The sequence below is a fragment of the Pipistrellus kuhlii genome, unplaced genomic scaffold (assembly GCF_014108245.1).
Source record: "Pipistrellus kuhlii isolate mPipKuh1 unplaced genomic scaffold, mPipKuh1.p scaffold_m20_p_23, whole genome shotgun sequence".
Taxonomy (NCBI): domain Eukaryota; kingdom Metazoa; phylum Chordata; class Mammalia; order Chiroptera; family Vespertilionidae; genus Pipistrellus; species Pipistrellus kuhlii.
In genome coordinates, this window is record NW_023425522.1 from 3,399,913 (window position 1) to 3,419,993 (window position 20,081).

Consider the following 20,081-nt stretch of genomic DNA (forward strand, 5'->3'; position numbering starts at 1 on the left):
GCCAGCACCGCCTGCCCCGCTGGGAGGGCGCAGGGTTCCCCCGGCACCGGCTCTCACTACCAGCATCGGGGCCAGATGTCCCCTCTGGGGCAGTCACAGAAAACTAAAACGGCCGCTTCCAAAAGAACTGTGAGTCTACACATTTGCCCAGACATCCCGAAAATTATTCATTAACTAAAATATGTCCATTAAAACATTTGAAATAGTTCTTTTTTCTTTCTTTATCCTTAAAGATATCCGCTAGCCCAGCGGCCGGCCGGCGTGTGCTGGAGCCGCCAGGAGCGCGGAGCCAGAGTGGCCCTGCGCGCTCCCCGCGTGCTCCTCCGCAGCGCGGTCCCCGGGGCGCAGCCGCGGGCCTCGGGGCTCCTGCACCGCACAGCCTGGCTCCTCCGATTAGGTAGATGTTGGGGGGACGGGACAGGGGGCGCTGAGGAACCCCGCCTCGGGGGCCCCGGCCCCAGCCCTCGCGGCCCCCGCGCCCGGCGGCCTCACTCACTGCGCGGCCCGGGGGCACCGTCCCGCTCCGGCTGCGCCCGGGTTTCCGGAGGGACTTGGATCAATTGACTCCGCGGTTTGGATCAATCAAAGGAGCGGAGCAGGTGGAGGGCAGGAGCCCAGGAGACCGCGTGGATCCTCCGGCGGGGATTTCCACCGGCTGCCAGGTGCTTCAAAGCCGGTGACGTGGGCGATCCGGCGAGTTCCTGCCAATCCTCCAGGCCCGGCCCGGCCCGGCCCTGCCCGGCGTCTGATCTCAGCACCCCGGACCCCCGGCCTCCAGCGGTGCCCCCTGCCGCCGGGCCGGGCCGCACCGGGAGCGGGGCGGCGGTGGAAGAACAACAATAGGATCGATGACAATAGCGAACAGCCCGAGCGGCCCCACGTGCCAGTCGGCACCTGCCTGCCCCGGGCACCCGCCTCTGGGCTCCGCGGAAAACAGCACACACACACACACACACACACACACACACACACACACACACACACACACCGAGGGGAGCACCGGCCCCGGCCCGATTTAGCGGCGGGCCAGAGCCAGACGGGAGCCCGGGCGTCCTTCAGAGCAGCCGGTGTCAGGACCTGGACGGTGGGAAGAGGGACTGCCAGGGCTGGCTAACCCTCGGGACAGAACTGGGACAACTGCGGACAATAAACACATCAAGGACAAAAAAGGGGGGGGGGGGATAGCGGCTTTAATCCCCTGAGTCAGACCCCTTTTATCTCCCGTCCTCTCCAGGGGCCCAAAGGGGGCTGGGGGCCGGGAGGGAAGTCAGGTTGCCTCTCTGGGTTGGTTTTCTGAGTCCCGAGCCTCCAGGAGGCTCCGGGGCCTGGAGGGCTGCCGGTGAGAAGGCAGAGTCCTGCCCGGGACGGGTTGGGGGAGAGGTGGGGAGAGGAGGGCTGGCGACGAAGTTTCCGAGGGAAGGTGGGAGTCCGGACCCTCCGCTGTCCCGCGTCTCACCGGAAGCTGGACCGACCCAACCACTCATCCCAGAAACAGGAACCGTTCACCCCAAAACAGGCAGCGGCCGGAGGCGTTGGCGGAGGTCCTGGTTACCCGTCCGTCCCTTTGGAACCGGACCCACAACCGACTCAAGAACCGAGTTTTCGGAAACCCACATTTCTTATCCAAGGGCCCCCAATATTCTTCGCACTCCGACGTGTAAAGGGCCGGTGGAGACCTGCGCCCCAGCCGGAGGGAAGGCGGAAACCGGCGGCCGTGCAGGCGTCGCCCAGATGCCTCGCCAGACGCGCGGCACTCGCTCCGGCCTGCAGTGCGCGCCTTTGCCCGACAGGGACCAGCACCGTTCCACCATCCGCCATCCATCCACCGTCCACCGTCCACCGTTCCACCCTCCTCCACCCACCGTCCACCCTCCACCCTCCACCATCCGCCGCCCACCGTCCGCCCGCAGCGCCCGCCGCTCGCCCGGCCACCAGGTGGAGGCGCGGGCCGCCCGCCCAGCGCGCCCTCCCAGCCCGAGCGGCTGTCCAGAGAAGCCAGTCTGACCCTCTTCGGGTGCGGGTTCCCGCAGGGAGGAGGACGATAACGAAGCCGTGACCAGCCTCCCGGCGGCCCGAGCCGGGCGCCGTCCCTCCCACCCACATCCCCAGGAGGAGAGCCGGAGCCCTTAGAAGTTGGTCCGAGCTCCAGAGTCAAACCCCGGCCACACGGCACGGACTCCTCCGGGGCGCGGCCGCCGTTAGAGGGCTGCATGCCTCCCGGAGCGCCCTTCTCTGCGGAGAGCTCTCCCGATCATTCCTAGGGCACCCTGGGCCACGGAGCTGCCAGAGCTGCTCGAGAAGTTTCTCTGGGTTGCGGAAAGTACCCCCTCACCCACCCACCCCTGTCTCCCGAAACACTCGGTGCCGCGCAGGGGTGAGGTTCTCCCCGCAGCGGGCCGGCACCACGCATTCGTTCTCAGCCTCTCTCCGCCCCCGGGAGTTCGGGGGTTCGAGACTGTACCCCTGTCACTTCCCCAGCCCAAGCCACGTCTCCCTCCTCCTCCTCCGTTCTGGGCAGCAGCGCGCGCCTCTGGCCCCGGCCCAGCCGGGGAAACTCACCGGTACCAGGCGAGGCCCTTGTCGTAGCTGCGGTCGAAGAAGTGGGGCTCGGCGCCCACGGCGCGCACGTCGGGGTGCACTCGCAGGAACTCCAGCAGCGCCCGCGTGCCGCCCTTCTTCACGCCGATGATGATGGCCTGCGGCAGCTGCTTGCTCCCGGACCCGCTCAGGAAGCTGGAGATGGGGCTGGGGGAGTCCGGCGCCTCGGGGCTCTGCTCCTCTGGGCTCGTGGCGCCCTCGGCCCTCTCCGGGGCCGCCGCCAGCGGGGTGGTCGGGACGGTTTGGAAGAGCAGCTTCGGGAGAGCCCGGTGGTCGGAGCCCGGGGCCGGGGCGGGCGGGTCGTGGACGGCGCGGGACCCCGAGCCCGAGCCCAGCAGCAGCAGCCCCGGCGCGGCGGCGCAGGAGCCGGCGCACGAGTACAGGAACATGTAGAGCCAGACGCACAGCATGGCGAAGAGCAGCGCGAGCCTCCTCCTCACCGGCGGCGGGGGCGCCTGCGGCTGGGGCAGGAGCCAGCTGGGGGCATGGAGGCAGGGCCGGCTGCTGCTCAGGCGCTGCCCCATGCGCGGCCCGCGGGCGCGGCGAGGGGCATGGCTCAGCACATGGCACCGGTCCCGCCGGAGCCGCGAGCGCGGAGAGGGGTCCTCGGCCCTCCGGACGCCCGGTGGGGGGCGGGGGGGCTTTATTGCCCCCGTGCGCCCCGGGCCACCGCCGCCACTGCTCCCGCTGCGCTTCCCCAGGTGGCGGCAGCAGCTGTAGCGGCCGCGGCTTTTGACATGTTGCCCGGGAGGAGCCGCAACTGGATCGAAAGTCGGGGTGGCGGGCAGCTGCCGGGCTGGGGACCGCTCTCACGGCGCGACGGCCCGCTCCGGGGCAGGAGGGCGCCGCGCTCCCGTGTCCTGGCCGCTCGGACGGTGCGTACGGCCGCGGCCCGGGGCTGCCTCCCTCCCCGCCGCCCCGCGAACCGCTGCTGAGAGCAGCCCGGCACTTCCTCGCGGAGGGAGGCTGCGGAGAACTGCGCAGGAAGAGTAGAGACCGAGGTTGGGTGGGCGGGCCCGGCCGGCGGGAGTGACAGGCTGCTCCGCCTACCAGGACCCAGCGCCTCCATGCAAATACAGCGGCTTGGCAGAGGCTCCAGCAGCCAACCAGCTCCCGGGAAGCGGGGGTGTGGAAAGGGTTTGGGGCGGAGGGAAGTGGCCGGGTGTTTCTATTGGCTGCAGAGTCGGGAGGGCGGAGCCAGGGACGGGTGACAGGAGCGGTGGGAAGGAGGATGCTGGCATAAGCCGGCGCTGGAAGGGGACAGACCCCACCGAGTGGTGGGTGCACTTCGGCGCCCGGCGCATTTCCGCACTCGCTGTCCTAGCCCAGAGGTCGGGACGCAAGTCCCATCCAGTTGTTTCGTGGGCGGGCGCCCGACGTGTGTGTGTGTGTGTGTGTGTGTGTGTGTGTGTGTGTGTGTGTGTGTGTTGCGCAGTAGGGAGGGGATTGGAGAAGCGATAGTCAGACGGAACTTGCAGGACCCAGACATGAGACATGAGTGCAGACCCAAAACCATCCATAGGCTGGGGTGCAGGGGGAGGGTAGGAGGTTAATGAAGTTCAAGTAGAAAGCATATTTGGAAATTGCTATCAGGTTTTTATTTTTAATGGCTTTCTTATTCTTTGCTAGGAGTTGATCTCTCTAGGTTGGCCACGTTAGCTGGGATGGGTACAAACTGCCCTCAGAAAAAAATCTACCCCAATTGCCCAAACTTCTGAGAAAGATGAGGGTGAATGGGGGGTTGGGGTGGGAAGAGATATTATCAGGGAGATAAAGGCCTGTGGGAAAGTGAGTGTGAAAGTCACCTGTAAAGAGTTTTGTGGGGATATGAGTTTGTTGGGGACATTAAGTTGGGAGAAAAGGTTCAATCCTCCCTTTTCCCTGATTAATAATAAAGCCCGTTCACCTTCATTTAGGATACAGTTTGGTTTGCTGGCCTGTTACACTAATTATTAGGTGCTGTTTTCTCACCAATTTATGCCAAACTTTAAAGACCGGCCCCTGAGTTGCATTTATTTAGAGTCAGTCCACTGGAAGCCGCTATCCTGGTCTCTTCCTGAAAAGTACCCCGGGGCGCGGGCGGGCGGGGGCGCTGAGCCCGCGGCGGGAAGCGGGAAGCGGGAAGCGCGGGCAGGGATGCTGCCCCCTCACCAGGCGCGCGGAACGCGGAGGCTCCGGAAGCTCCGGTTCAGAAGGTCTAATGCCTGTCACCTGGTCCGGCGGGGCGGCGGGCGGCGGGCGGCGGGCTGTTCCGGGACGGAGCGTTCCTTCCGATCCCCACCCGCGGCAGCGGGACGGGCGGAGTGCGCCCTCGAGGTGCGCGCCCGGAGCCGCTGCCCGGTTGCAATTCGCGGCTGGCTGCGGACACAGCGGAACCGACCTGAGCCCTGCCCTCTGTCTCGGCTGCCAGCCCCGACACTCTGGCCTCTTCTTTTTAGTGAATGTCTCTAAGTCCCCTAAGTGCCCTAAGCCCCCGAGGTCCTGCTCCGCTGGAGCACAGAGAAAGCCGGGACGGGACGCAGGCCCTGGGTCCCTCAGGTTCGCAAAGGTGCCCGAAAGCGGTGGCCGTGACCGGGGAGGTTCCTCGAACCCTGGGGACCGCGCCGGGCTCTGCTCCCCGCCACCTTTTTGCAGCAACTTTGAGCCCCAGATACTTTCCGACAAAACTGTGGAGGGAGAAATCATTCCGATAAAGGACCCCCCCCCTCCCCCCTTTACATTCGCAGGGGAAATTTTTCCAGCTTTTCTTTTCTTTTTCTCCTGTCGCTAGGATGTTGTGTTTGTTCTTTAGAAGAAGTAATTTACCACCAACCCCCCCCCCGCGCGCGCGCGCGCGCGCGCGCGTGTGTGTGTGTGTGTGTGTGTGTGTGTGTTTGTGTGTGGTGATAATGATGATGATGATGAGAATGTGTGTCTGAGCATTAGCCTGACCCTTTATTTTGGAAATATGAGAGGGGAACGTTAGTGTCTCCAAAGAGTGTATCTACAAATCACGTTATTTATGGGGAATGACGTTATTGTCTTCCCTCTTTAGGCGGCCCGAGTTGATGACTTTTGTGGGTTTGGGGAGGAGGGCGGTAGTGGTTTCTGATCTGTGTTGTGTTCAGGAGAACCGTAGCTTCCATGTGTCTAACTTCAGGCCCGGATGGGTGTGAATCATGGTTTTAGAAAATATTTGATGATCCTAATAAAAAACGGTCTCTGTCTGTAGGGTTAGCAAAGTCTAGTGTAAAGGGGGAAGGGTGTAAGCAGTTACAAGTGGAGCCACCGGATCTGTTTAGGTGCGGGGAGGGAAGGAATGGAACCGGAGACGTGGGCGTCGGAAACCCCCCGGGAGCGCGCGGGGCTGGGGAGCCAAGGGCCTCTGAGGACTCGGGTCCGCGGCCTCCGGGTCGGAGCGGCTCCCGGTGGAGTGTGACGCGGCGGCGGAGCAGGACCTGGGCCGCTACCCGCTACTTTGGCCCATCAGTCCCCTGGGCTGTGCCGCCCGCTGAGCTTTCCAATCTCCGGTGGAGACTCCACATCCCCGCGCGAGGCCGATGCTGCGGGCTCTGCCCTTGGCAAACCCAGCAGTCCCATCCGTAGATGCAGAACCGGGGCCCGACCCTGGGCGGAGCTGTGGCGAGGCTGAAGGTGGACAGTTTGCGTCTCAGCCCGGACCCTCTGCCCCGCGGCACAGGCACAGGGTCCTCCGCGGGGCCGGCAGGAGAGCGCCGCCGCCCACGCCCGGAGCGGTCCTCCCGGCTCAGCTCAGTGAGCGCGTGTGCACGCGGGGAATCTGGAACTCAGCCCAGTACGCCTACAAGACTTAGAGTTGCGCTATGTTAGATGGTTTGGGGTTCGCTGATGGGGTTGCGCACCTGGGCTGGGAAGGTCCGGCTCCCGCAGGCAACCCCCGAGGACGGCCAGGGCTCCCTCCGGCGCCACTCTCGGACCCTAAAGCGCCCCCTACACACACACACACACACACACACACACACACACACACACACACACGCACACACACGTGAAAAATAGGAGGCTTGGGCCAAAGAGCCCCGCGATGTCTAATGCCTGGAGTTTCGGATTCAGGGCTCCGGAGCGAGGCGCACCCCCGCAGCTGCTCAAGTACCCCGCCCGCTCCCCCTGGGGGACCCCAGCGCCCCTGGTCCGTGTCCCCCACTGCTCCCTGCAATGGCCTCATTCCTGGGCTGCCACCGGAACCGCACAACCTCCCCCACCCCAACACCTTCAGCCAGCGGGCGGCCGGCCCCTGCGGGTTCGCGGCGGCTGGCTGGCTGCGCCTGGGGCCGCGGCTCCGCGCCCGCCCGCAAGGGGGCGCCCCGAGAGCTGCGGGCGCTGGAGCGGCCACGGGGCTGAAGCGGCGGGCAGTTCACTGCGACAGGACATGCGGAGGAGACTTGCCCCTCTGCTGGGGCCTCTGAGGCGCCTCCCCACCTCCGCCCGTCCCAGAACCCAGGGCTCTGGGCGTCTGGTGCAGCCAGGGAGCCCCTCACCGCGCAGGGAGCTCCTGGCCGGAGCTCGGCGTTGGCAGGCCTAGAAGTCCCCATAGGAGAGGCTGGAGGTCTCCACCTGGAGGAAAGAAACGCTTCCCAGCGCTGAGCCCCCGCTGGGCCAAGGGGTAAGGACCGCCAGCCTCAGGCGCATTCCCAGCACCCCCACTTGTGCATGGGTAGCAGGTCACCGCAGTGCACACCGCCATGCATGAGGAGCCCTCTGCGAGTTTAGAGGACGGCCCATCGATGTTCCTCCAGATGCCAGCAGTTCGATGCCCACATTGGTTTGTGACTTGTTCCCCGAGGAGTCAAAGGCCTGGGCTGATTCCAAATCCCTCCTCCACATGGCACCCTGCTCTGGGCCAGAGGTTCCTTTGCCCCTGGGAAATGGCGGGGTAGGGGGTGAGGGTGGGGAGCTGAGGTGGAAGAATGTGTGCCCAGGCTCCCTCCTGGCTGAGGCCGCAAGGCTGGAGGCCTCGCTGTGACCAGGTCCCCATGGCTGTCCCCTCACTCCGGGCCCGAGATGGCGAGGACAGCTGCCTTACCAACGCCAAGGCGCCGTGATGTCCCTTCTCCTCCGGGCAGCTGTGAGCAGTCCTGTTGACACAGGCACTCCTCACATCACCCAGGCCCAGCGTGCCATCTTCCCTGCCAGGGCCTGGCATGGACCCCACCAGGGCAGCATTGCTTGTCCGCAGCTGGTTCCCACCGCTCACCGGCTGTGCGGCCTGGAGCAAGTTCCACAGCCTCCGAGCCTCCCCCATGGCCTGTCACTGCACCCCCACCTGCCCCTGCTTCAGACCCTCTCTCTTTCTTTCCTCTCCCCACAGTGGACATCTCCCTGCCAACCCTGTCTCCATCCCTCCTGGCCTTGCGCGCTGCGTTGAGGAAATTGTGCCATAGATGCTGGCCCTGCTTTCATTTTCCACAAAATCTTCCCACAGGCAAATCCAAGTGCCTGCCACTTCCTGGTCCCAGAGATGAGTATTTCCTCAAAGTTTGTGGGGGAACAGGTGCTGGCAGGGGACTGTCTGCACCTTCCCTCCTCCCACCCCTATGCTGCCGCACCCCAGCTCCCTCCTCCCGCCCTCGCGTCACCTGCAGGAAGCTGCAGGCCAGTGGACACACAGTGACCCTATTGGTGTTCCGGATTTCAGCCGCTCTCACCTCAAGGACATCTCTGTTCCCACCCCCTTGCTCTGAGTCACATTCTGTCCCTGTGATGGACAATGCTGTGACACCCAGACCCCTTCCAGGAGGGACACGCCCGCTCAGCTGCCAGCTGTCAGCCCTTCTGGACTGAAGTCTGGCATCACCCGCCTTCCCCAGGTGGCCCCCCTCCACTGGCAGGGCGGGGGGCAGAGGAGGGGCCTGGTCATCCCAGCCAACTGCAGACACCCCTGCGGGGCAAGCAGCCCCAGAGCTTCCTGTGGGCTTGGCAATGGGTGGCAGGTCTGTCTCACAGCAGTGCTTCTCCCTCTGCCCCAGGTGGCCTCCCCCTCTTCCTATAGGTGTTGGTCCCAAGGGCACTTCCTAATGAGCATCCTGCTCACTCTCCAGAGACTCCTCCTGTCTGTGTGTCTCTCTGGGATGATCCACATCAACTTCCAAACAGTTTTCTGTTCCTCTTCATTGTCAACTGCATGCACAGTTTCTTCTTCCTCACGCTTCCTCTTTGTTGTGCCAGATTTTCTTTAATGATGGAAGCATTCAGACAAGCTCTGGGGAAAAAATCAAATTTGTAAGAAATGGAGTAAATCCGACTCTCTGACCCCAACCCAAGTGTCTTCTTCAGAGGTAAACAAGTAAAGAGTATATATTATCTGCCTCTTATTTCATTTTATTTTTTCAAATGGTAGCGTTAAATAATCTTGAAATTTAACGAAATTATCATGAAATGGATGACCATTCCAAATTGGTATGTGTGTGTGTGCTTTTAAAAATACCAACTATAAATTACTTCACTTTTAAAATGTTGGAATCATTCTTTCTTTAAAAACTACATATTTTTACTTATTGGCTGTATTTATTAAGTCCCTGTTTGAAAAATGGCTAAAATAACACATTTATTCTACTTCTTTTCACCCATCTAACTTAAGAAAAATTAACTAAGTATGTACTTTATTTCACTTTATCGAGGCTTTATTTACACTCTTAACACAATTGCATAAGTTGTTTACTCTTAGTTTTATTGTTATGTGACTCAAGAAAGCCAAGAAATCTGAGAGCTTCATTTCTTATACATAATGTTGTTAGCTGGAATTCATGGAATGAATAATTATTATTGATGTTTTGAGAAATGTTTCTGTACATTGTACCTTTTGAATTTTTGAGAATATCTCTATTGTCATTTTAGACTTGAAGAAAAATTTGGCTGGGTTCTGCTTTTCACTGGCCTAGAATGTTGCTAGTTTTTCTTTGGTGGTCTCTATTCTGCAGTTCAACACATTTTACTGAGTATAGTTGACCCTTAAATCATATGAGTTTGAATTGTGCAAGCCCATTTATATTTGGATATTTCCCCACAAATACTATGAGTATATTTTCTCTTCCTTTTGATTTTATTTTCTCTAGATTACTTTATCGTATGAATACAGTATATAATCCATATAACATATAAAATATGCATTAATCAACTGTTTTTATTATAGGTAAGGCTTCTAGTCAACAGAAGGCCTTTGGTAGTTAAGTTTGGGGGTTAAGTAGTTAAATTAAATTATAGGTGGATTTTTCATTGCAGGGGTTCAGTGTCCCTAATCCCACATTGTTCATGGGTCAACTGTACATTTCTCAACCATTGTGTATGTCACCTCAGGCATCTCTATCTTTTTTTAGCTGCCTGTTTGCACGCCTCAATTGTATGGTTTTTCTCAGTGAGCTCATGCTATCAGCTGACCATATGGAGCTGGGGAAGGACAAGACGGGCCCTGGCCTGTGCTCCTCCGTGTGTTTGCAGCGTGGGGAGACACTCTGGTGTGACAAATTGGGTTTGACTATTGTCTGTTTAGCCTCTTGCTCTCCCAACTTCAGTTGAGCTCACCTCTCAGGGTTATTTTAAATGTTGTACTTTATGTGAATGGAGGAGGTAGAAGACAGATGCAAGGGAAGAAGTGCCTCCCCATCAGATTTCCCATTTGTAGCACCTGCCCCTCCTCCACCCTCAGGACTCCCTTTCCTCCCCCTCAATGAGACTGAAGGGCCTTCCAGCTTCCTAAGGCATCCTTTCACATTTCCTCCACCCTGTGTTCTGCAATCTCCTGCTTCTGTTGTGCCTCAGGGCTGAATTCAAGGGGGCAGTCTGCATACAGCAGATGCTTATCTAACATGTTGACTCAAGCTATTCACTATTTTTAAAGTTGAAACACTTCACTGGTCTCCATCTCAATATGGGCCTTGCTGTATCAATTTTAATTGGAACATAATATACCTTTCCAGCTTTATGGTTTATTTCACTTTTCAGGAACATATTTTTATTTTGTAACATTGAACATTCTTTTTATTCCAATGTTTTATTCTATTTTTAAACAATACTAATTGCATATACATATATCTCCTTTGTTTTTCATACCTACACTTTTCTCTATACTTTAAAATCTTATTTTCCAAGTTTCATGAGTGTAAAATTTCTTTAGCTTGACTGCTAGATCTTTGAAATTAAATTCAATTTTTTTCATTTCTTGTTAATTCTTTATTTTGTACTCTCTTCTACCCTTTTGTGATCTCTATTAGCAGGCTGTTTTTCTTTTACTTCTATTTTTAAGGCATTTTATTTGACACATTCAACTATTTTTGGAACTCATTTGTTCTGTTGAAGGATTGTAGTAGTTGTAATTCTTTAAGAGTTTAGAGAATTATTTTCCTTATTCCTCTTTTTTTTTTTTTTTTTTTTTTAGTTAATTGGCTTTATTATTTTAGAGAAGGCTTGGATTTATAGAAAAATTGGGTGAAAATACAAAGAGATCCATATATCCTGTCACCATAACCCCCAATACAGGTCCCTCCTATCATTAACACCTTGTATTAATGTGGTACATTTGTTACAATAGATGAACCAATATTAATATACTAGAGGCCCTGTGCACGGATTCATGCACCGGTGGGGTCCCTCGGCCTAGTCTGTGGGGATCAGTGGACCTCCATGCTGCCTCTGTGGGGATCAGTGGGCCTTACCCGCCAGCTCGTCGGGCTCCCGCCCACTGTCTGCGTAGATCCCTCACAGCATGAAGGTGTGCACCGCGCTGGTCCTGCTCATCCTCTGGGAGGGGGATTGTCCGTGGGAGAGGCTTGCGCTGCAGCAGCTGTACTCACCAGCCGTGAGTGATGCCCATCTGTCAGCTGAGCAGTGCTCCTGCTGTGGGAGACACTGACCACCAGGGGTCAGCTCCTGCATTGAGTATCTTCCCCCTGGTGGTCATGCACGTCATAGCTACCAGCCGGTCATCCGGTCGTCTGGTCGCTTAGGCTTTTATATATTGTATATAGATTATTATTAACTAAAGTCCATAATTTACAGTAGGGTTCACTCCATGTTGCACATTCAGTGGGTTTTGACAAATGCATAATGACACGTATGCATTACAATACAGCACATTATAGTTTCACTGCCCTAAACATACCCATCTATTCCCTCTCCCTCTCCTCTCAAGCACCTGGCAACCACTGATCTAATATTTTTATTGTTTCACAGTTTTGCCTTTTCAAGAATGTCAGATACAGAAGTGGGCACAGTTGTGAGTACATGAAACACAGAGTTTTTTCTTGTACTATTATTTATTTAATTGCTATATTATTTGTAATATTCGTCTGATTATTATTGTTGTCATTTCATATGCTTATTTATGACTTTTCTTTTAGGTTATGACTGGTCATTTAAAGAATGATCGTGGACTTACTTTTGCCCACCTCTGTATAGGTATACCCATTTTTTGAAAGCCTCATGCCACTTTGCTTTTACAAAGGACTTCCATTCATTAGCATCTGTTTTCACTAACTAAAAAAGACTGAGAGGATTTTTACTTTTATGAAAAAATGGCAGCAAGCAAAGCTCACGTTCAGCATCTGTTTTGGCCAGAGATGCTGCAGGAGCAGCAAACTGTGAGCTCAGCATCAGGCCCACAGCTCTGAGCTGCATCTGTGAGCACCCACTTTACCATGGTTTATTTTGTTCATTGGTTAGCAAGAGGTCCTAGGGTATTAGAAAAGCTAAAAAGAGTTGTAAGGGTGTATATACTTAGAGTAAAAATGGACGCAATTGTTTCCATCATGATTAGCAAAATAAAGGCTGCATAATGAATGGTATTAATTCTTCGCTTTTGCCCTGTTTGGAAAGTGTCAGGAATGCTCTACTTCCGGGTGGCGGGGAAACCTGCGGTTAAACCACACAGTGTGTATCCTGGATAGCTTGGCTTCTTCCACTTTTTAATAAGCATTTAAGTTCCTTCCACTTCTTTCAACTGCTGAACAGCTTATTTCTTTTTATGCTGAATAATAGCCTGTCAGCTAGATGTATCAGTTTGTTTATCCATTCACCTATCGAAGGACACCTTGGTCAATTACAGGTTTTGGCAATTAGAAATAAAACTGCTATAAACATTTGTGTCCAAGTTTTTGTGTGGACTTCACTTTGCAATTTGGTGAATGCAAAGCAGTGCAATTTTGGGAGTATGTATGTCTATTTTGCAAGAATATGTCTGTTTTGTATTCTGTCGTCCAAGTGGTTGTACCAGTTTGTATTTCCACCAACAGTGACTGAGAATTCCCATTGCTCACCATTTTGCCAGCACTTGATGCTATTTGCCTCTCATTTCCTAACAAAAATTTTAAAGTTACTCCTCTGAGGTATAGTTTTTTCCTTTACTTTACTTTAAACATATACTTTAAAATTAGGAAATGTCTCAAATATATAGAAAAGCAAAGAAAATAAGGAACATCTATGACTTCATGATACATTTTAGCATAATTTATTATATATATGTAAATATATATATGTGTGTGTGTATGTATGTATGTGTGTATAAATTGATTGATTTCAGAGACTTAGGGAGAGGGAGATAGAAGCATATAATTTATTTTTTAATGAAATATTACAGAGATAATTGAGCTCTCCCTTTTAATTAATGATACAGTTAGACTTTTTCTTTTTTTTACTTTGTTGGACTGGGTTTTTGATATTTCCTTCCTTATCCTTTACTGATTTAGATATTTTAGATTGAATATATTTTCCTATATTCTTTTTTTCCTTTGCGATATTTTTGATTGAGATATAATTCACATAGCATGAAATTCACCTTTTTTGAAGTGTTCAATCGGGTTTTTTTATATTCACAATGTTTTCTAAATGTCATAAGTATCTTATTCTAGAACATTCCCATCACCACAAAAATAAACCCCATATACATTGGTTGTTACTCCCATTCCTTTCCCACATTCCCTGTCAACAAGTAATCACGTCAATGATTTTGTTGGTTTATCTATCCTAGATATTCATGCAACTGGCATCATACAATATTTGTCCTTTTATATCCTGTTTCTTTCACTTGGCATGTTTCTGAGGCACTTTGATGTTGAAACATGTTTCAGTACTGCATTCTATCTTGTGATGGGATACTGTCCCACTCGTTGGGTCTGCTACCCGTGTGTTCTCTCTGTGGTTTGGTTGTCTGTCACGATGATGGTCCTTGGGAAACATCCCAATTAGAACCCCTCCCGTGAACAGACCTTCCTACATGGATGTTGTGTTTGGCCACATGGCTTGTTCTGACTAGCGAGACCTCAGCAAACAGGACGGCAGAGGTTTAGGAAGCACTTACACAATAGGGCGTGTGGCCTGTTGGCATCACCTTCCTTGGGAAGAAAGGTCACACACAGAAGAGATTCAACAACCCATCTGCCTGGGACTCAGCTGAGCTCAGCCTCACACTGACCCTCCGACTGAATGCAGCCACCTTTTACAGCGTATCTGGGACTTGTTTTCATCAGGCGTGGTAAGACATGCGGAATGGAAATGACCGCTGGTAGGAAGCCATTTGGCTCACAGTTCCCAGGACAAGACAGGCATGGCCCACCACACAGGCCACCTGGGAAGCACCCAGGCTTCCAGACCGCAGGGGGAGTGAGGGGAAGGCACAGGCAAGAGCTTTCCTTGGTTTCCGCAGGAAGCCATGCCCGGCAGGGGAGCAGGTTAGGAATGGCCGGTTGAAAAGCTCAGTGGGCTCTGGGCATAGGGGCTGTCTCTGGCTGTCTGGTACCTGGTGCAGTGATGAGGACAGAGGAATGTTGTCTCCCAGAGCATAAGAGCAATCAGGGGAGGGGGCCAGGAGCAGGTGCTGAGATGGGTTAGTTTGCATAGGAAGGGCACCCTCCTGGGAAACTTATGTTCTCTTTCCAAGAACTGGCTACTCACAGAGGAGACCTCTCTCCCCACTCTGTTTAGGGAGGCCCGCATCCCCTGATAATTGTCAGTCCACTCCCTTTCTATGTCTCTGATTTTATTATATTCATCAGTTATTCTATTCATCAGAGCAGCAAGAATACAAAAAATCAAAGAGCACACTGCACCCTTGAACAATGTGTGGGTTAGGGGCATTGAAACCCCCACCATTGAAACCCACATCCATATAGGCAACTTTTGACTCCAAATCCTCACTGCTAACAGCCTACTGTTGAGCAGAACCTTACTAATAATATAAACTGTTGATTGACACATATTTTTATGTCGCATGTGTTATATGCTGTATTCTTACAATAAAGTAAGCTAGAGGAAAAGTGTTATTAAGAAAATCATAACAAAGAGAAACCAAGATGGTGGCATAGGTAAACACTTGAACTGCTGCCTCGTACAACAATTTCAAAACTATAATTAAAAAAACAAAACAGACATCATCCAGAACCACAGGAAGGCTGGCTGAGTGGAAATTCTACAACTAGAAGGGAAGAGAAAAGCACTGAGACTCAGAGGAGCTGCAGAAGTAAAAGCAGAGGTATGGAGGTTCTTGCAGAAAGGGCTGGCAACTGAGTACTTAACTGGCTTTCTCAATTGGAAGGGAGACATAAGCTCCTTACTGCTCTGAACTCCAGTTCTAGGCAACACTCTGGGGACCCAGACTCATACGGGGAGAAACTGGACTGTCTGGCAGTGGGTAAAACTTGAGGGTGGCTTTCTCTCAGAGATAAAGATAAAAATTATGAACAACAAATACATATCTATCAACAAGTGAATCTAAAAATCAAGTGAATAAAAAAATCTGATGAATAGAATAACTGATGAATATAATAGAATCAGAGGTATAGAGAGGGAGTGGACTGACAATTATCAGGGGGTGTGGGAAGAGATTGGACCAAAATTGTACACCTATCGATGAGGACAGTGTGGGGGTTGGGGGGCGGTAAGGGCAGAGGGTGGGGTGGGATTCGGGTAGAGGGGGGCTATGGGAAAAAAAAAAAGAGGAACAATTGTAATAATCTGAACAATAAAGACTTACTTAAAAAATAAATAAAAAAGAAAATCATAACAAAGAGAAACACACAGTATTTCTTGAAAAAAAATCCACATATAAGTGAAAATGTGTAGGTCAAACCCATGCTGTTCAAGGGTCAACATCTCGGTAACACACGTCATGTAAGCTCCATGAGTAAAGACACTGCCAGGTCATCAACAGATTCACAAGAAATAATAAAATGTCACTTCCAGTCGCGTTAGCTTTGGAGCTGGTTTGCTATGTAGCAACAGGTAACAGGAAACACGGACCGCTGTAAGCTTGCATGTCCATGTGCAAGAAAGCCCTCATTTCCCAGGTCAGCTGTCTGTGGGTGATTTTCACAAAGGTTAGGCGACGTGCTGTTCTGATGTTTCCCTTTCTCTTGTGCCAGCATGCTGTCTAGAAGCGCGTAGGTCTTCCTCCGTGTTTCTGGGTTTTGGACTCCTCTCTCCTTCCGTTTATTATTGCAATTCCTTCTGTTTGCTTTACCCCTCCAGACTCCTGGATCAAACTCCAAGTCTCCTATTTTTTCTTTCTTATTTTCTTTGGGTTTTTGCTTTAATCCTTGAGCTATTTCTTTCATTTGATCATAAGCAACTTACCTGGAATTCACAGGTTCACAAGTGTCCATTTTCTCCTTAATCTCCTAAATTTCAGATCAAATCATATTGTTTAAAAACCCACACTGGCCGAAACTGGTTTGGCTCAGTGGCAGAGCATCAGTCTGCGGACTGAAAGGTCCCAGGTTCGATTCCAGTCAAGGGCATGTACCTTGGTTGCGGGCACATCCCCGGTAGCGGGTGTGCAAGAGGCAGCTGGTCGATGTTTCTCTCTCATTGACGTTTCTAGCTCTCTATCCCTCTCCCTTCCTCTCTGTAAAAAATCAATAAAAAATATATTTAAAAAAAAATAAAAACCCACACTGGCCAATTGCTCTGCAGTCAGGTCCTAAGCTCTCTCCTCCTTCCTCCGTCCACCTGCCGCCCTGGCTTCACGGCGTGGGGTCTGTTGTCCCGCAGTGGGTCCGCGGGTGCTCTCTTTTCACATCCCTCTGGGGGCCAGTCCCTGCCCTGGCCCCTGAAGGGGTGACTGCCCAGTGGTCCTATGACCATCTCCCAAAGGCTGCGGACACTCAGCGACTTCAGCCACCTCCTCTGAAAGCAGCCACAGTGCCGGCTGGGAGCAGCCGCAGACTTGCTCATATCACACAGAGACTTATTCCCTCCTCTGGCGCATCCCTGCCGGCCTCCTGAAGGCAGAACAGTATCCTCTTGGACTTCCTGCAGCGAGACACCTGGCCCAGCCTCCGGATGGGCACCGGGAGCCCCCAAGCCTTTCCCAGATGGAGGCACAGCTCCTGGCTCCGCTTCTCACCTAAAGGCTGTGGTCACAGGGCTTATCTCTCCCTTTGTCCTCACTGCCTACCCTCACACTCACCCCGCTGCCCACCCTCATCCCACTGCCCATCCTCTCCATTTATCCCACTGCCCACACCCCACACTCACCCCATGCCCACCCCCATACTCACCCCGCTGCCCATGCCTCTCTCCCATCGCTGGTCATTGGATCCCACTCTCCACTCGTTCTCCCTCGGGTGGCACCTCCACGGCTCAGTCTTCACCCACAGTCTGCAGTCACCCCGCCACTGAAGTCAGAGCCCAGTGAGCTTCCTGCCATCACTGTGCTGCAGCACTGAGAACCAACTGCTATTTGTCCCCAGGATTTACCAGCCTTCCATCTGTCTTTGGCTTTGAGGACACCTGAGTCTGAACCAGGTACTTTCTAAGCAATGATTCAGCAATTAGACCCATGGTGATGCCAGAGAAAGTTGGTCTGGCTACTCCAGGTTTGTGGGGAGGGCCCTGATCTGAACCCCTTACAGTCCAGCTAGCATTAGACAGGGTCTCACTGGCTCACCTCGCCTGCGTGGTCTTTAGATGTCAGGTTTGAGTTCTCTTTCTGTCCTCTCTCCATGCTTTCTGTATGTGGTCCTGCCGATTCCATGGATTTGAACATCATCTGTGCTTTCATGATTCTAAATGTTACATCTCCAACCATTCCTCTCCTCTCTGAATCCAGTTTCACATGGCCTACGCTCTACTCAATATTCCCACTTGGAGATCCTAGTGATTTAAAGATAAACCAACTTTCTCTTCATTCCTTCACCACAGTAAATGGCACCATCATCACCCATTCATCATCTACAGAAAACGAGGAGTTATCCCTGAGTCCTTCCACCCACCTCATCGAACCGGTCAGACCTGCAGGGTGTCCTGCCACATCTTCTCTGCACCACAGCTCTGGGGAAGCAGGGAATGTAGATGGAAAATCTGTAAGGAGGAAGTTCCAAAAGGATCTTGCTGAAGGCAGCAGCCCCTGCCTTGACTTTTCCAAACAGGTCCGAGCCCCGGGTGTTTTACTGGAATCTTTATGTCTAATCTTTAGACGTCCTTGCTTAAAGGACACTATAGACGCACGTGTCTTCTCAAGGATACTTATCCTACTGATCATATCTAACAGTTAATTTTAGTTCAAGCTGCTGTTACAATAAAAGCCTAAGGTGGCAGGTGAATGGGGCTGCTTAGTTTCTATAGCCAAGCAGCCCCTTAGCCTCTCTTTCACAGAAACGTGTGTCAGAGTAATCCATTCATCCATTGCTTAGGATCTGCTGGCTAGCCCTGGCACACAGCCACACCTCCCTCTCCCTGCATCTCCACCACCACCCCTGGTTCAGACGTCCATAAATAGCATCTCTCTTGGACAGTTACAAACATCCTCCTAGCTCGCCTCCCTGCTTCCACAAAACCATCCTCCAATCACTTCTCTACTCAGCAACAAGTGATGTCAAAAGGTCAAATGTGTCACTCCCCTGCTTTAAATATGGCTTTTCAGTTCATACGGAGAAACTACTGGTAGATGCCAGAGGTGGGCATGGTGGTGAAACGGGTGCAGGTAGTAAAAGTTACCAACTTCCAGTTTTAAAATAAGTAAGTCTGGGGGATTCAGAGGACTAAGGTTAGAGCCAGGATGATAGTTAGCAATACTCTCTTGCATATTTGAAAGTTGCTAAGAGAATAGATCTTAAAAGCTCCCATCACAAGAAGCACATTGTACCATGTGTGATGATAGATGTTAAGTGGACTTAGTGTGGCAATCATTTTGCATTACATATATATAAACTCATTATATTGACAAGCTGGAATGAATATAATGTTATGTCTCAGTTAACAATATGACTCCCCATTGGGCTTCAAGTAGCTTCAACACTGTCAGCTCCTCTATCCACCTTGTGCCTCCTCTCCTTACTCGTGTCTTACAGTTTCAATGGTCGCCTCTCAGTCCTCCCACTGTACTTCTCACCCACAGCCTTTCCCATGCTGCCCATTATTTCGGCATCCTTTGTCCACACCCCTTACACAGTGGGCTGCTTTATACAGTCTTCTAAATACATGCAGTCCCACTGAATATCTCTCCAGTTGGGGAAACGTTCCTGGCATACTAGAACCCCACACCCCCACCCCAAATCCCCAAATCCAGCAATTCTCGATATTATACCAGCCTTCCAGGAACACATAGGCAATTAATTAAAATGGCCTAAGCTATTTCTCTCAGGTCCCTTCCATTAGAGGAGAAGCCATGCGAGGACAGGGACTCTGTCTATCTCACTTGCCGCAATGTCTCCAGTACTTATGTCAAGGAAGAGATACTCAGAATATGCATTGGCCTTCTTCACACAAAAGAGTGTAAAAGACAGAACACAACGATAGACCAGGATGCTTCACGCTCTTGGTCCTTGACAGAAATTGCAAAAACAAGCAGGAACTAACTAAATCAACTTGTCAGAACTCTGGGGAAAATCACGTTTATACCAAACAATGACTGCCAAATCAAAAGGGGAAAGTAAGCCACCTCCCGGGCGGCAGGGAAGTGCTGTGGCATTTTCATGCGTGCTTCCCCCACCTCTCCCTGGGGGAAGATAGTGTAGGCATGGCCTTGAAGCAGCCTCTGCCTGTGTTCTCAGTTCTGGACCCGTCCTTCCAAAGACAGGGAGCAGGCAGATGATGTCCGCACTTTCTTGGGTGGGTGCGTGTCTATTCTAACCCATTTGGGCTTGAGCAAGGCACTCTTCTCTTTCCCTTAACTCGGAACTTAGGTGGGTGAGGTGGCAGGCACCATGCACAAAAGCTGCAAGATGAACCAAACAGGCACAGACGTCCGGGCCAAGAGGCTATACATTGAGACACACATGGACTACTGAAGACCTGAGGGGAAAGCTGGAGTGAGATTCTTTGGAAATTAGGGCATTCAAAAGATGCATGTATTTGGAGGTCTTTAGAAAGCCATGCACATGTCAGAGCAAAGTACGTGCTCACAAAAGACCCAAGGAAATCTTAATACCTTGAACTTTCACCTCAGGCTACTTCTGAGGCTCAGTGCAAGTCTAGCTAAGCGTTGAAGGAGCACCCAAGCACAGAACCAATCTGAAAAGTCTAGGAGATGGTCTCTCTTC

At 52.4% G+C, this 20,081-nt stretch overlaps 1 protein-coding gene across 1 annotated transcript in view; it reads right to left on the reverse strand.

Moving 5' to 3' along the window:
- Positions 1–3,949, reverse strand: part of HS3ST3B1 (heparan sulfate-glucosamine 3-sulfotransferase 3B1) — a 41,164-nt gene extending 37,215 nt beyond the window's left edge. The window contains exon 1 of the mRNA XM_036451920.2: positions 2,560–3,949. Coding sequence (XP_036307813.1) covers positions 2,560–3,122 — 563 coding nt within the window. The 5' untranslated portion in view covers positions 3,123–3,949. The remainder of the gene's footprint in view (positions 1–2,559) is intronic.
- Between the last annotated feature and the right edge of the window lie 16,132 nt (positions 3,950–20,081).